Genomic DNA, 13,856 nt, shown 5'->3' with positions numbered 1-13,856 from the left:
CATCAGCTAACAGGCCGAGGCACAAGTCCTCCATGAAACCGGACATCTAAGTAACGTTTCAACCTCTCTACTTCCGCTGAGCGAGATTGTCCCCCGCCATAAAAGGATACTTGCGCTCCGTGGGCAGTTAAAACAGTAAAGGGATATCTGTCCAACAGGTCGCTTGGTAGCAGCCAAGGGTACAAACTTTAAATAAATGGACGGCCATCATCTCTCCTCCTGTCGCAGCTGCCGCTCATGGTGGTCGATCCACGTGGCTGCCTCTTTCGGTGTAGTAAAGAAATGAACAGATCCCAGAGCAGCCACCGGCAGATGTGCTGGGTACATCATGGAATAGGACACTTGCAGGGAACGTAGTCGCCGCATTGGCCGAATTGGCTCTGCTTCTTTTGGACCTCGGAAGAAAAGTCCTGGAAAAATGCAATTGTTTGCCGTTAATGGTGATTTCTGGGCGGTTTCTGGCAACCCTCAAAATGGCATCCCAGTCCCTGTAGTGGAGTAGTTTAATCAGGACTGGTCGTGGAGGTGCTCCCGGTGGCAGCGATCTGGTGGGGACTCGGTGTGCCCGCTCCACCGCACATAGAGGGGAAAGCACTCCAGTGCCAAAGACGTCCTTAAGATATGTTTCAAAGTAAGAGGTAGGATCCTGCCCCTCAACTTTTTCAGGGATCCCCAGAAGACGCACATTGTTGCGTATAAGACGGTTCTCGATATCATCCGCCTTGGCCATCAATGCTGAGATCTGTTGGTCATGGGTGCGGGATGCCCTAGTTAAAGGGGGTAGCTTATCCTCCACCTCACTGACACGACCCTCCACCTCCACCATTCTTTCATTAACTTTCTGCAGATCATGGCGAATAAATGTAAGCTCTTGTTTCAGGGTCCCCATTTGCTGCTGTAGTGCTGTCAGGGTCACTCCACACTGAGTAACTGCCCTGAAGACATCCTTTAGAGTCGGCTCTGCACCCAGGGGAGACATGGCCCCCTCCTCCTCCATCACGGCTGCCTTCTCTGCCCCTGCCACACCAACCTCCACAGTGTCCTCATGGGCTCCTCCTGCAGCAGCCTGAGTGTTCCCCTCCACAGTCTCCTCCACATAGGGTCCCTGCAGCTCTGGCATCTTCAACAGTGCCCTGGAGTTCGCTGCAACCCTCGCAGCTCCTGGCATGCCTCCTGCTCTGACCTGCTTCTTGGCCGTGGAGAGCGTGCCGGCGCCATCTTGTGCACCACGCTCGGCACTTCCCGACATCTCCTTGCCCTCTTGGCAGTTCCTCCGGCCATTGGACCCCTCCAGACGGACATCAGACAACAACAACCGACAGGGAGATAGCGCTGTCGGTCCCTGGGAGGCTCAGGTAAGCCCACGGAGCAGGATGTTTGCTGTGAATAGCGGGAGCTAACACTCGCTGCTGCCGCTCACATCCCCGGCCAGGCCACGCCCCCAGACCCCTGTTTATTCATTATTATTTTTATGAATCCTTATATGTCTGGAGGTTTATAGAGGTCTGTGAATTGTGGCTTATTGGAGTGCTGCAGTTCATAATGATGTAGTAGTGTTTTATCTCTACAGTATACATTTGTTGCTCGTGTATATGTATGATTTGTTCCAGTTTTAACCTAACACCAGCCCATGTATTCTGTCCTCAGCTTGCTTATTGTGCTGTTCAGTTTCTGGAAAAAGATTCCTCATTAACAGAACATGTAAGTACCATTGTTTTCTCACTTTTATTCAGTCTGAAGGCTTCATGATTCACATGTATCTATTTAGATATCTATGTAGTAGACCACAATGATCAAATGAGTTATTAACAGGGTTCTGTACGGTTTTATATGTATAAGATTTAGCTCAGTTTCACACAAAAATACTAAATAGAATCAGGTTTGGGGGAATTTTAGCTGTCGAGTTAAAAGTTTTATTGACTATCATTCCATAACTGAACATCTTTAATTTCTCAGCTTCATCATCCTGACCCTGTACCCATAAGGTTAGATTAAACCTGACTCCCTCCCCTCCCATTCCCTCCCCCGTGTTTCCCCTGTTAAATTGTTTTCCCCCCAAAGTTACTGTTCTCTTTGAGATATAGCTGGGATGACTCGACTAGGTCTGTCACAATCAGTAATTCAGAAGTTGGCTAAACTCCAAAGTATTAAGAATACTGTAGTGGTATAGGCATATAACAAATGGCAAACACAATTCATGTTGTCAATAAAGACTTCGGTCCTAACTTGATATTTGATTGCCTGTCACCCCAGCGTCTATGGTTATAGGTTCAATAACTTTTGAGAACTGAAAATTTTCTTTCCTACATTAGTACTTGATTGTTGTACAATCCCATTGTAATACATGTCATGATATTTAATGCTATGTAGACCAATCTTATTTATGTTTTTGATATGGATATTCATTATCATTTTATTGTAAAACAGAATTTACTTTTTTGAACCTTAAAAATTTGAATAAAAAAAGAATTTAAACAGTTTCACACAAAAATACCGCTGGGATCCACTGGCAGTGCATGCGGCGGTATTTGGTCTGGCAGAATGCCCAAGAATAATGCCGGATACCCGGCGGTTCCCATTACAGTGATTGGGATCCATTGGACGCCAGCAGCGTCCAACATATGCCGGATAATCCAAAATAATTTTAAAAAGCATGGATCGCACATCCCCATGCTATGCATTGATCTATTATTGCATCTCAGCACAATTATGAGTAGGTACTCCTCGTAGAGGTAACCCTGGCATGGTGAGAGGACCTATGCATTTTGATCCAAAGGTATACTAATGCCTCATGTACGTTATGTAGATTAGGGCTTGGTATACTATTATTTATGCTAAGTAGCGATATGAATTGTGCTGAGAAGCAATAATAGATCAATGCATAGCATGGGATGTGCGATCCATGCTTTTTCTCTTAATTTTTGGGGAGTTTTATCATTGTCTGTCTCTTTTCCATGGTATCAGCGCTCCTCCCATTCTCCCCAAGTAATTTTATTTAGGGCTCATGCACACGAACGTTTTTTGCATTCCGTATACGGGCCATACTTTGATTCCGTATATGGAACCAATCATTTCAATGGGTCTGCAAAAGATGCAGACAGTACTCTGTGTGCTGTCCGCATCCGTTGTTCCGTTCCGTGGCCCCGCAAAAATTATGAGGCATGTCCTATTCTTGTCCGTTTTGCGGACAAGATTAGGCATTTCTATAATGGGCCTCCTGTTCCATTCCGAAAATTGCTGAAGGCACACGGGCGGCATCTGTTTTTTGCGCATCCGCAATTTGTGTGCATGTGCCCTTAGCAAGAGACTGCAGAAGGGTTTATAAATTCCTACTAGGCCTCCGTTTGTAGTTCTTGAGACTACATGAAAAGACAAGCTTATGACACCTGTTCACACGCTGCGGCTGTTGTTGCTGCAGTGCTGTGCCTGTGGGTTGATGCTGCCCAGTGCCAAGGGGGCTTAGTCTGACAGCACGGGTGCTGTTGGATGACTGGGTCGTTCTGCCTGCTGGCATGGTGTTGCGGCAGCGGTTGTCGCGATATGTATTGTGCTGAGAAGTAATAATAGATCAATGCATAGCATGGGATGTGCAATCCATGCTTTTTTCTTTTTTTGGGGAGATATCGCGGATACTGCAATTCCGCTATTTTGTTTCTTTGCTGGAACAGAATGCTGTAATTACAAATGCATATGTAGACGTAGCCTTATAGTCAAGGCTACAACTTCCAGTCTACAGATCAATCTGCAATTTTAACATGTGGCAATTCCATCTAAAACAACAGCCTTCACATGCCAACCATGACAAGCCATTCAGAAGAGGGATATCTGAAATCATTAATGTTGTGCAACTTTAAACTTTTTTAACGGACTTCAAAGAGTGTCCGGATCTGCGGTGGTGGTCATACTTACATGGTCCCTACTGTTGCGCTCCATCGCTCCACGGCCACCTCCGCAGGTCACGGGACATTCTGTTGACAGAGGTCGTGTGACAGCTGCAGCCAATCACTGGCCACGGCAGGTGCATACAGAAATACTTTTTCCCACTCACACCAGGTTTAAAAAAAAGTAAGCATGGCGTGGGAAGGGACAGGACATCAGACACAACTCAGTCATCATTTTCTACACCTGATTAGAGTAGAAAATGGTCTAAATATAAGCCAGCAAGGAAGCTGGTTTACATTTAGACTGGAGCTGGATGCGCCAAAGTTATGTAGAGGCCGGCACCTCTTCATAACTTCAGAGGATCCACCACCAGATATAACGGTTACTAAGACTGGCATCTTAAATGCTGGTCTTAATAAATGACCTCCTAAGTGCTTTAACAACAAATCACAACATTTGACTCCGCAACATTAAATTAACCCTTTGCCGTGATCCTCTGGGCCACTGCATATCACTCATACTTTCACCCAATGAAGGAACGTTTGTGATGATGAGTGACACATTAATATGGGGCAATTATCGGCAAGGAGCGTTCATACAAACATTTGTTTCCCTGTAATCTGCCTAAGTAAAAGGGCCTTTGGACTCATTCCTTCCCACTAAACTTTAGAATGACACACTTATTATGTCAGCAATCCAGAACAAACTAACAGTGTTCCTTCATTTCTTTACAGGTAATTCGAGGTTTGTTAAAGTATTGGCCAAAGACCTGTACCCAGAAAGAGGTAAGTCAGTGCTGTAATATCCAGGGCCACAAAATACCCTACCCAAGATGCCCTCTTGCAGCGACAGCTAGAGCACCCACTTCAAAAAGCCTGCCCAACCACGAGAATTGGAAACATCCAGGTTGCATTGTTTAATTCCAGTGCCATTATTATTGTGGGAGCTGACACTAGGTGACCCTCTGGCCCATTGAAAAAACTACCATATGTTTCTGTAGTGACTAGACCCCTAGACACACCAACATTTATGCATCGGGAACGCCCCAGACAGCCCAGTATTTTACTGCTATGTTGATGCAGAGAATGACCAAAAATGAGTCCTGTGTATCCTGAAAGGTCATTAAAAAAATGTCAAAAAAAAAGCAGAATAAATCCCTGGATAAAGTATTATATCCAAGCAAACTTATATGAACAACTGGTGCTTATAATAGAGTATCAAACATAACATAAAAGAGTACAGAATTAAAGGGGATAGAACCAATCATTTCTTAAAAATACCCTTACAATACACCTCATTATTAGGTAACTACTAAGTTTCAGGCTGCAATCTCCATTCCTTCATTCATTTTCCGACTTTTATTATTTAGAAAGTTGCTTTGCATTTAGGAAACCCTAAGGCCTCTTGCACATGAACGTTGTGTGCCCGTGTCCCTATTGCGGCCCGCATACGGCTGGTCCGCAATACACGGCGTGCACTCCGCATCACTTGAATGGGTCCGCAATCACGGAGATGCGGAACAGAAGCACGGATCGGAACCCCACGGAAGTACTACAGAGTGCTTCCATGGTGTTTTTGTCCGTGCCTCCGCACCGCAAAAAAATAGAACTTGTTCTATTTTTTTGCAGGGCGGCTGGATCACGGACCCATTCAAGTTGAGTTATTTACAAGTGACCTCCAGATGCAGTCAGTGGCCTCAGCATTCACATGCCATATTACTGGCAACACGGTACCAATCACGGTACCAAAGCCAGGATTCCTGTGTTAAAATGTTTTTAAATACGCAGATAATAATACCGTATTGATTCACACAAGTCTCGTGCAAGTTCAGATGATACGAAGTTGGCCTACACGGAGCCAATACATTATAATGCTGTATGGAAACAGCATTAAAAAAAAAGGTTTTGAACAAATCGACTTCGGATCTATAATCCGAAGGTAGATTCGCTCAAGCCTAGTCTGGACTATTAAAATATTTATTGCGTGTGGTGAACACCACAACAGGAAAAAAAAATCTGAATGGCTGATTTTCTGTTTTTGGTCACATTGCCCACCACAATTTTTTTTTTTATAGAAAGTGAACAAAAAGTCATATGTTCCCCTAAACTTTTACCAATACAAACTACAGCTTGCCCCACAAAAATGAGTCCTCACACAGATCTGTAAATAGAAATATGAAAAAATTAGGGGTGTCAGAATATAGCTGTAAAAATTAATTATTTAAGGGGCATCTGTCAGTAGATTTGTACCTATGAAAATGGCTGACCTGAGAGCTTGGCAGCTGAAGGCATCTGTGTTGGTCCCATGTTCACATTTGCTCGCATTGCTGAGAAAAATGATGTTTTAATGTATGCAAATGAGCATTTAGGAGCAATGGCGGCTTTGCCGTTACACCTAGAGGCTCTGCTCTCTCTGCAACTGCCGCGCCCTCTGCACTTTGATTGACAGGACCAGGCAGTGAAAACATCATTACGCCTGACACGGACATCACATGCATTCACACGACTGCATAGATATCAGAGCCTCTAGGAGTAACGGCAACACCCCCGTTGCTCCTAGAGGCTCATTTGCATATATTAAAACATCATTTTTCTCAGCACAGCGGGCACATATGGACATGGGACCAACACAGATGCCTTCAGCTGCCAAGTGCACATGTAACAGGTCAGCCAGTGTCATAGGTACAAATCTGCTGACAGATGCCCTTTGGGTGCATTCACACGACTGTAGATATTTTGCAGTCCGCAAAATCCGAAACCTTTTTTTTTTTTTTGCGGATCCCTTGTAACAATGTCTATTCTTGTGAGACGGACATCTTTTTTGTGAGATTACTGAACGGACATATGGATTTTTGGCGGACCCATTGAAATGCGGATTGGATGCAGACCAAAAATACGGTCGTCTGAATGGGGCCTTAAATGAATACCAAACCTATAAATAAATGATAAAAATCAACAAGAAGATAAACTTGCCCACAGTATTTGTCAGTCTGCAGCTTCTGAAAAGTCTTGTGGAAATCTTCCAGAGAACGCAGGCATTGCTTTCACACAGTCAGTGTTTGGTCAGTGTTTCATCAGTGATTCGGAGTTAAAATTAGGTGTGGGTCAAAAACACAGAACAGGAGCAAATCCTTCCTTTATATGTTATCTCTGTGTGGCCTTAATTCCTGGTTTTGACTACCGATCACTGATAAAAAATCACTGACTAGTGACAGTGAGGGGGACATTTACTAAGACCGGCGATTTAGACGCCGGTCTTAGTCCTTGTGAGCTACCGGTGGATGTGCCAAAGTTAAGTGGAGGTGCAGGTCCGCCCTCTTCCCAGCCCAGGCCCCCTTTTCTCGGCACTCTGGAAAAGTGACTTGAGCGGCAGAAAGACACAGATTTTGCTACAAAAAAACATTGCGACAAAATCTACGACATTAATACACCAAAAAGTGGCGTATAATTCTCACCGCGCAACAATGATTTTGCTATTGAGAGAAAAACATGTGATTTATACTATAATAAGCGCGCTGATTCCAAATATGAACTCGGAATTTGCCTGACACGTCTAGATTTTAAGTTATACATGCAAAGCCTATTCAGTTATAATATTAATGCATTAGATTGGAAATATTCCAATGCACATGTCCAGACCTGTTCGGACGCTTTTAGGCTAATGTCAGCAGTAAGTATATAAGGCAAGCTGGACAGATTTTGATAAAGTGATCTGTTATAGTGCTATCAGTTTTGAAACTTGAGATGGATAAACGCAAATATGTTAATGATCCAGACAATTTCTGCTACATATGGGGCAAATACACTACTTATGATCAGCGCAAGAATCTGACAAAGCGAGTGCGTCTTGCTTACAAGTATAACTTTGACTGTAAAATTGGAGATCAAGATAAAAGCTGGGCACCTCATGTTTGTTGCACTGTGTGTTACTCTGGGCTAACACAGTGGTTGAATGGTAAAAGGAAAGGAATGGCTTTTGCAGTGCCTATGGTTTGGCGTGAGCAGAAAAATCACTAATCAGACTGATAATTTTGCATGACTAAAGTCGCTGGATATTCAAAGAGAAAGAAGTCACAAATTGTGTATCCTAACTGTGAGTCTGCTGTTAAACCAGTACCACACGATGTAGAGGATCCAGTGCCTGCCCCTCCCACAGCAGGAACGGCAATTGAAACCGACGGTTCTGATCATGATGAAGAAGATGTTGATTGTCACAATGTATTTCCTGATCCAGAACAACTAGAGGGTCAGCCGCACTTGCTGAGCCAATCAGATTTATGATCTGGTAAGAGATCTGTCATTATCTAAATAAAAGTCAGAACTGCTAGCTTCTAGACTTCAGGAATGGAATTTGCTACAACGAGGCACCACAACTGCACACTTTCGTCATCAACACACCAAGTTAGCTGCATACTATGCAATGGAAAGTGATGTCTGTTTCTGTACTGATGTAAATTGTCTTATGATGGAGTTAGATGGTACACATGTTCCCGATGAATGGAGGCTATTCATAGACTCTAGCAAAACAAGTTTGAAAGCTGTCTTGTTGCACAATGGTAACGAAAAACCATCTTCTATGGAGACCCATGCTTCTATGGAGTTAATTTTGAAAATTATCAAATACTCAGAACATAAATGGAAAATTTGTGCTGACCTGAAAGTGGTAGCACTGCTGCTTGGCCTACAGTTTGGTTACACAAAGCATATGTGTTTCTTGTGCCTATGGAACAGTCATAATGACAACAATCATTACAAAATGAGACAGTGGCCTCTCAGAGTCGAGCACACAGTTGGTCAGTACAATGTACAACACAAATCACTGGTCGATCCACTTCAAGTTTATCTTCCACCACTTCACATTAAACTTTGTTTCATGAAAATTTTTGTAATTGCACTTGATCGTAGTGGAAGTGGTTTCCAGTATTTGAAGGAGAAGTTTAGCACACTGGAAACTGATGCTAAAATAAAGGCCGAAATCAACAAACTAATGCATGATGACACATTCAGAACAAAACTCAATGCTCTGAAACGTGCAGCTTGGGATGCATTTGTGCTAGCAAGTGACGAACATGGAGAGCGGTTCCATAAAGATATTTCTACAATGGAGAACAGGTATCAAGGCCGCTGGAATCCCAACATGATGTTGGTTTTTGCAACAGTAAAATATGACCGTTCACAAACGCAAAAGCAGTTGTCTGAAGCACTTTTAACAGTACTGGGCCTTGCTCAAGTAAGACTTTTAAACTGAAAAACTAGACTTTTTGAAATTGTTATTCCATTACATTTTCATACACTGTTTACTACGCAAACTTTGATGTAGATCAGGTAATTGTTGAGTAAAACTCGTTCTGTTGAAAATTATTCAATGCTTTCCAAGTGCTTAATTTATTTAGGCATACTTATACGTAGCATATTTGTAATCCGCACACTCGATTTAGTATAGGACAAATGTTTTTTGCCCAGTAGCAGACGAAAAGTTTTTTTTTTGTTGCGTGGTAAATTGGGGATGAGCGCATCAACTTCGGATGAAACACAGGGCTCCAATGCGACTTAGAATTGCAAAATGGCGACAAGACTTTATAGTCTTGTCGCCATTTGCGCCTAGACCCTCCACTGCTCTGCCGCTTTAAGAAGAAAGGTCTTGCATCCAGCAGACACACAGCAATCCAATAACAGAGCTCCGTACAGTACAGAGCTCTGTTATCAGTGAGCAGGCTGCTGATTTGTCAGTATCAGCGTGCTGCCGTACCATTGGCTGCTCCTGTCACACCCCCTTCTCCCGCGCTGAACACAGCGGCTTGCTTTTCAGTGAAAACGGGGAGTGCGCTTACTGCCAACTGCTCCATAGACAAGGGACAGCTAAAGTAGATGAGTTTTTCAGTCATGTGGCGCACGGAGGTGAGCGTTCTGCGTACACTGCGCCATGTGCTGAGGGTGCCCTGTGCTCCTCATGGGGCAAGTGGTGGAGAAGAGAGGGCAATGATGGTGGACAGCTGCAGTGCGCTCAGCCACACACAGAATGCCGAGTAACGCTGGGCTTTATGCCTCCTTACACTAGCAGATGAAACTGATTCCATAGCTGGTTTACACAGTTCTATCACAGGGCCTGGTGCACTTTAAGTCTGTGGGCTAAATAAAAAGAAAGGAATGCACTGTTGCCAGCACGGCCAATCATCGTAGTGTAGTGCAGGGTTTCAAATCGTGACAGTGAATGGGGTCGCATTGCAACCCTACAGTTGTGAGAATTATTGGGGCTGTCATGACAATGTGCAGGTCCCAAAATGACCCCTCTCACTAGTGGCAATGCTGCATTGCTACACTGTGATCTCTGGCCATGTGATGTTTGTCACAGCCAAAGGCCCCTTGCAGACGAGCGTTCCTCCCGCAGTGAGTCCACAGCGCAGCTCCCGGCCTGACCCCCAGAGCTGCCGGGGGTCACATAGCATTATATTGATTTATGATGCTATGTAACCCTTACAGTTCTGGAATGTATTGGATAACACTGACATAATGCTGTTTCGCACTTAGTCCATCCTTTTTGTATGCACAGTACGGCTGATGTGCAGGAGAGGTCCAACGGCGCTCCTCATTAAAATATGGCTGTTACCTGCCAGGCTTCAGGTGGAGTCTCGACAGCAGGGTTAGGGCATGCAGCATCGCAGACATGGTGAGTGTGACAGACTGAACCGTCACTGGGGCTGCTGGAGAATAGTGATGAGCAGGAGGTGCCATATTCGATTTTGCCATATTTCGTGAATATTCGATTGAATATTCGTCTTATATTCGTCGAAATCGAATATTCGTCATTATTCTATTTATCTCGAATAATATGCGATTTAATTTTTCGCGTATGGCGATTTTCTTTAAACTGTTTAAAGCAACTTTCATATTGGTTGGCTAATATGTGTATTTTACGAATATTCGCTGGATTGTTATAACTTCGTTTTTTAGAATATTACGAATATTCTAAAATACGAAGTTATAGCAATATATTGAATATTCGTAAAATACACATAATTTAGGTAATATAGTGCTATAATTTTTTTTTTTATAGTCACAATTTTTTGTTTCTTCTGAACTTCATTTTTGAAAAGAAATTTACACAATTAAAAAAAAATACTACAGCACTATATTGGCTAAATTGCAGTCTATATGTGTACAGTATATTACGAATATTCGTTATATTGCTATAACTTCGATTTTTAGAATATTACGAATATTCTAAAAAACAAAGTTATAGCAATATAGCGAATATTCGTAATATACACATATAGACTGCAATTTAGGTAATATAGTGCTGTAGTATTTTTTTTTTGTTCAGAAGAGACAAAAAAATTTGACTATAAAAAAAAGATTATAGCACTATATTAGCTAAATTGCAGTCTATATGTGTATTTTATGAATATTCGCTATATTGCAATAACTTTGTTTTTTAGAATATTCGTAATATTCTAAAAATCGAAGTTATAGCAATATAGCGAATATTCGTAATATACACATATAGACTGCAATTTAGCTAATATAGTGCTGTACATAAAGAGGAAAATTATAAATCAATAATGAGAATCGTTACTGATTTATAATTTCCCTCTTTATGTAGGATAGTTTATGTTATGCGACAAATAGGCAATTACATAAGAGCTGTATGCTATTGGGTTGGCTTGGTCGAATAGACGAAGAAAGAGAATATAGCGCTATATTCGCTATATTCGACAATTATTATTATTATTATTATTATTTATTATTAAAGCGACATTCATTCCATAGCGCTGTACATATGATGAGCGGTGCACATACATAATACAGACAATTGCACTAATCATAAACAAGACAAGTTACAAACTGGTACAGAAGGAGAGAGGGCCCTGCCCGTGAGGGCTTACAATCTACATGGTATGGGAGAAGGACACAGTAGGTGCGAGTTAAGTAGGTCATGGCGGTATAGAGGCAGCAGGGTCACTGGTTGTAGGCTTGTCTGAAGAGGTGGGTTTTCAGGTTTCTTTTGAAGGATTCCAATGTAGGTGAGAGTCTGATATGTTGGGGTAGCGAGTTCCAGAGTATGGGGGATGCACGGGAGAAATCTTGGAGTCGATTGTGGGAAGAGGCAATAAGAGGAGAGGAGAGAAGGAGGTCTTGTGAGGATCGGAGAGTGTGGGGATGTATCGGGAAAGTAGCTCAGAGATGTAGGGAGGCGACAGGTTATGGATGGCCTTGTATGTATTTGTTAGTACTTTGAAGTGAATTCGCTGGGCAATGGGGAGCCAGTGAAGGGATTGGCAGAGGGGAGAGGCAGAAGAGTAATAGGGTGAGAGGTGGATTAGCCGGGCAGCAGAGTTGAGGATAGATTGGAGGGGTGCGAGAGTGCTAGATGGAAGGCCACAGAGGAGAATGTTGCAGTAGTCTAGGCGAGAGATAATGAGGGCATGTACAAGAATTTTCGCAGATTCAAAGTTAAGGAAAGCACGGATGCAGGAGATGTTTTTGAGTTGTAGGCGGCAGGTGGTGGAAAGTGCTTGGATGTGCGGTCTGAAGGAGAGGGCAGAATCCAAGGTCACTCCGAGGCAGCAGACTTTGTTGACCGGGGAGAGTGTGCAGCCATTGATCATGATAGATAGGTCTGTTGAGGGGGTTGAACCAGATGGGGGAAAGATTATGAATTCTGTCTTATCCATGTTAAGTTTTAGAAAGCGAGAGGCGAAGAAGGATGATATAGAAGATAGACATTGTGGGATTCTTGATAGTAAGGTGGTGATGTCTGGACCAGAGAGGTAGATTTGCATGTCGTCAGCATAGGAGTGATACTGAAAGCCATGGGACTCTATGAGCTGTCCCAGGCCAAAGGTGTAGATAGAGAAGAGCAGGGGTCCTAGGACAGAGCCTTGCGGGACACCAACAGAGAGGGAATGAGATGAGGAGGTGGTGCGAGAGTGGGAGACGCTAAACGTCCGGTCTGTGAGGTATGATGTGATCCAGAAGAGGGCCAGGTCGGTGATGCCAAGAGATGAGAGAGTTTGCAACAGAAGGGAGTGGTCAACAGTGTCGAAGGCAGAGGACAGGTCAAGGAGAAGGAGGACAGAGTATTGTTTCTTGGTTTTGGCTGTCAGTAGGTCATTGGTGACTTTGGTAAGGGCAGTCTCGGTCGAGTGGTGGGGTCGGAAGCCAGATTGTAGGCGGTCAAAGAGGGAGCAGGAGGAGAGGTGGGAGGACAGTTCTGAATGGACATGTTGTTCAAGTAGCTTAGAGGCAAATGGAAGAAGTGATATGGGGCGATAACTGGACAAGGAAGATGGGTCAAGTGAAGGCTTTTTGAGGATGGGTGTAATGGTAGCATGTTTAAAAGCAGAGGGGAAGACACCAGAGTTTAGTGATAGGTTAAAGAGATGAGTTAGGGCTGGGATAAACACTGTGGTGAGGTTAGGGATGAGGTGGGATGGGATTGGGTCAAGTGCACAGGTGGTCAGATGAGCTTTGGAGAGTAGAGTGGAGAGTTTTTCTTCTGTAATGGTGGAGAAGCGGGTTTTGGGAGAAGAGGACCGAGCCGTTGTGTAACTGTTGGCTTGGTAGAATTGTTGAATGTCGAATATATAGCGAATATAGCGCTATACTCTCTATCTTCGTCTACTCAACCAAGCCAACCCAATAACATACAGCCCTTATGCAACGCGAATTACTCGCATATTTAATTGCCTATTTATAACATAACATAAACTATCTTCCATGAAGAGGAAAATTATAAATCAGTAATGAAGCTGTAAAGGGGGAATATTAATCGCCAATATTTATCAATAATTAATATTCATAAATGGGAGGAGCTGTCTATTGATGACTCCGCCCATTTATACCTTTATATAACAATAATACAATACCTTGCCTTTACCTTACGCTAATCACTAAGCTAGCTGCATGCGCCTTACTAAACTATCGCTAATAACCACACATTACACAGATAGTTATATATAAAACACAGTATTTATA

The 13,856-nt window shown here is 43.1% G+C and overlaps 1 protein-coding gene across 2 annotated transcripts in view; it reads left to right on the top strand.

Annotated features, from left to right (window-relative positions):
- Positions 1 to 13,856, top strand: part of PPP2R5B (protein phosphatase 2 regulatory subunit B'beta) — a 155,207-nt gene that overhangs the window by 125,803 nt on the left and 15,548 nt on the right. For both annotated transcript variants that reach the window (XM_040410261.1, XM_040410260.1), the window contains exons 9-10: positions 1,648 to 1,701; positions 4,617 to 4,667. In XM_040410261.1, the coding sequence (XP_040266195.1) occupies positions 1,648 to 1,701; positions 4,617 to 4,667 (105 nt within the window). The remainder of the gene's footprint in view (positions 1 to 1,647; positions 1,702 to 4,616; positions 4,668 to 13,856) is intronic.

The sequence above is a fragment of the Bufo bufo genome, chromosome 10 (genome assembly GCF_905171765.1).
Source record: "Bufo bufo chromosome 10, aBufBuf1.1, whole genome shotgun sequence".
Lineage (NCBI taxonomy): Eukaryota > Metazoa > Chordata > Amphibia > Anura > Bufonidae > Bufo > Bufo bufo.
The sequence above is the reverse complement of the archived record's forward strand: the minus strand, read 5'-3'. Positions and strand labels throughout refer to the sequence as shown.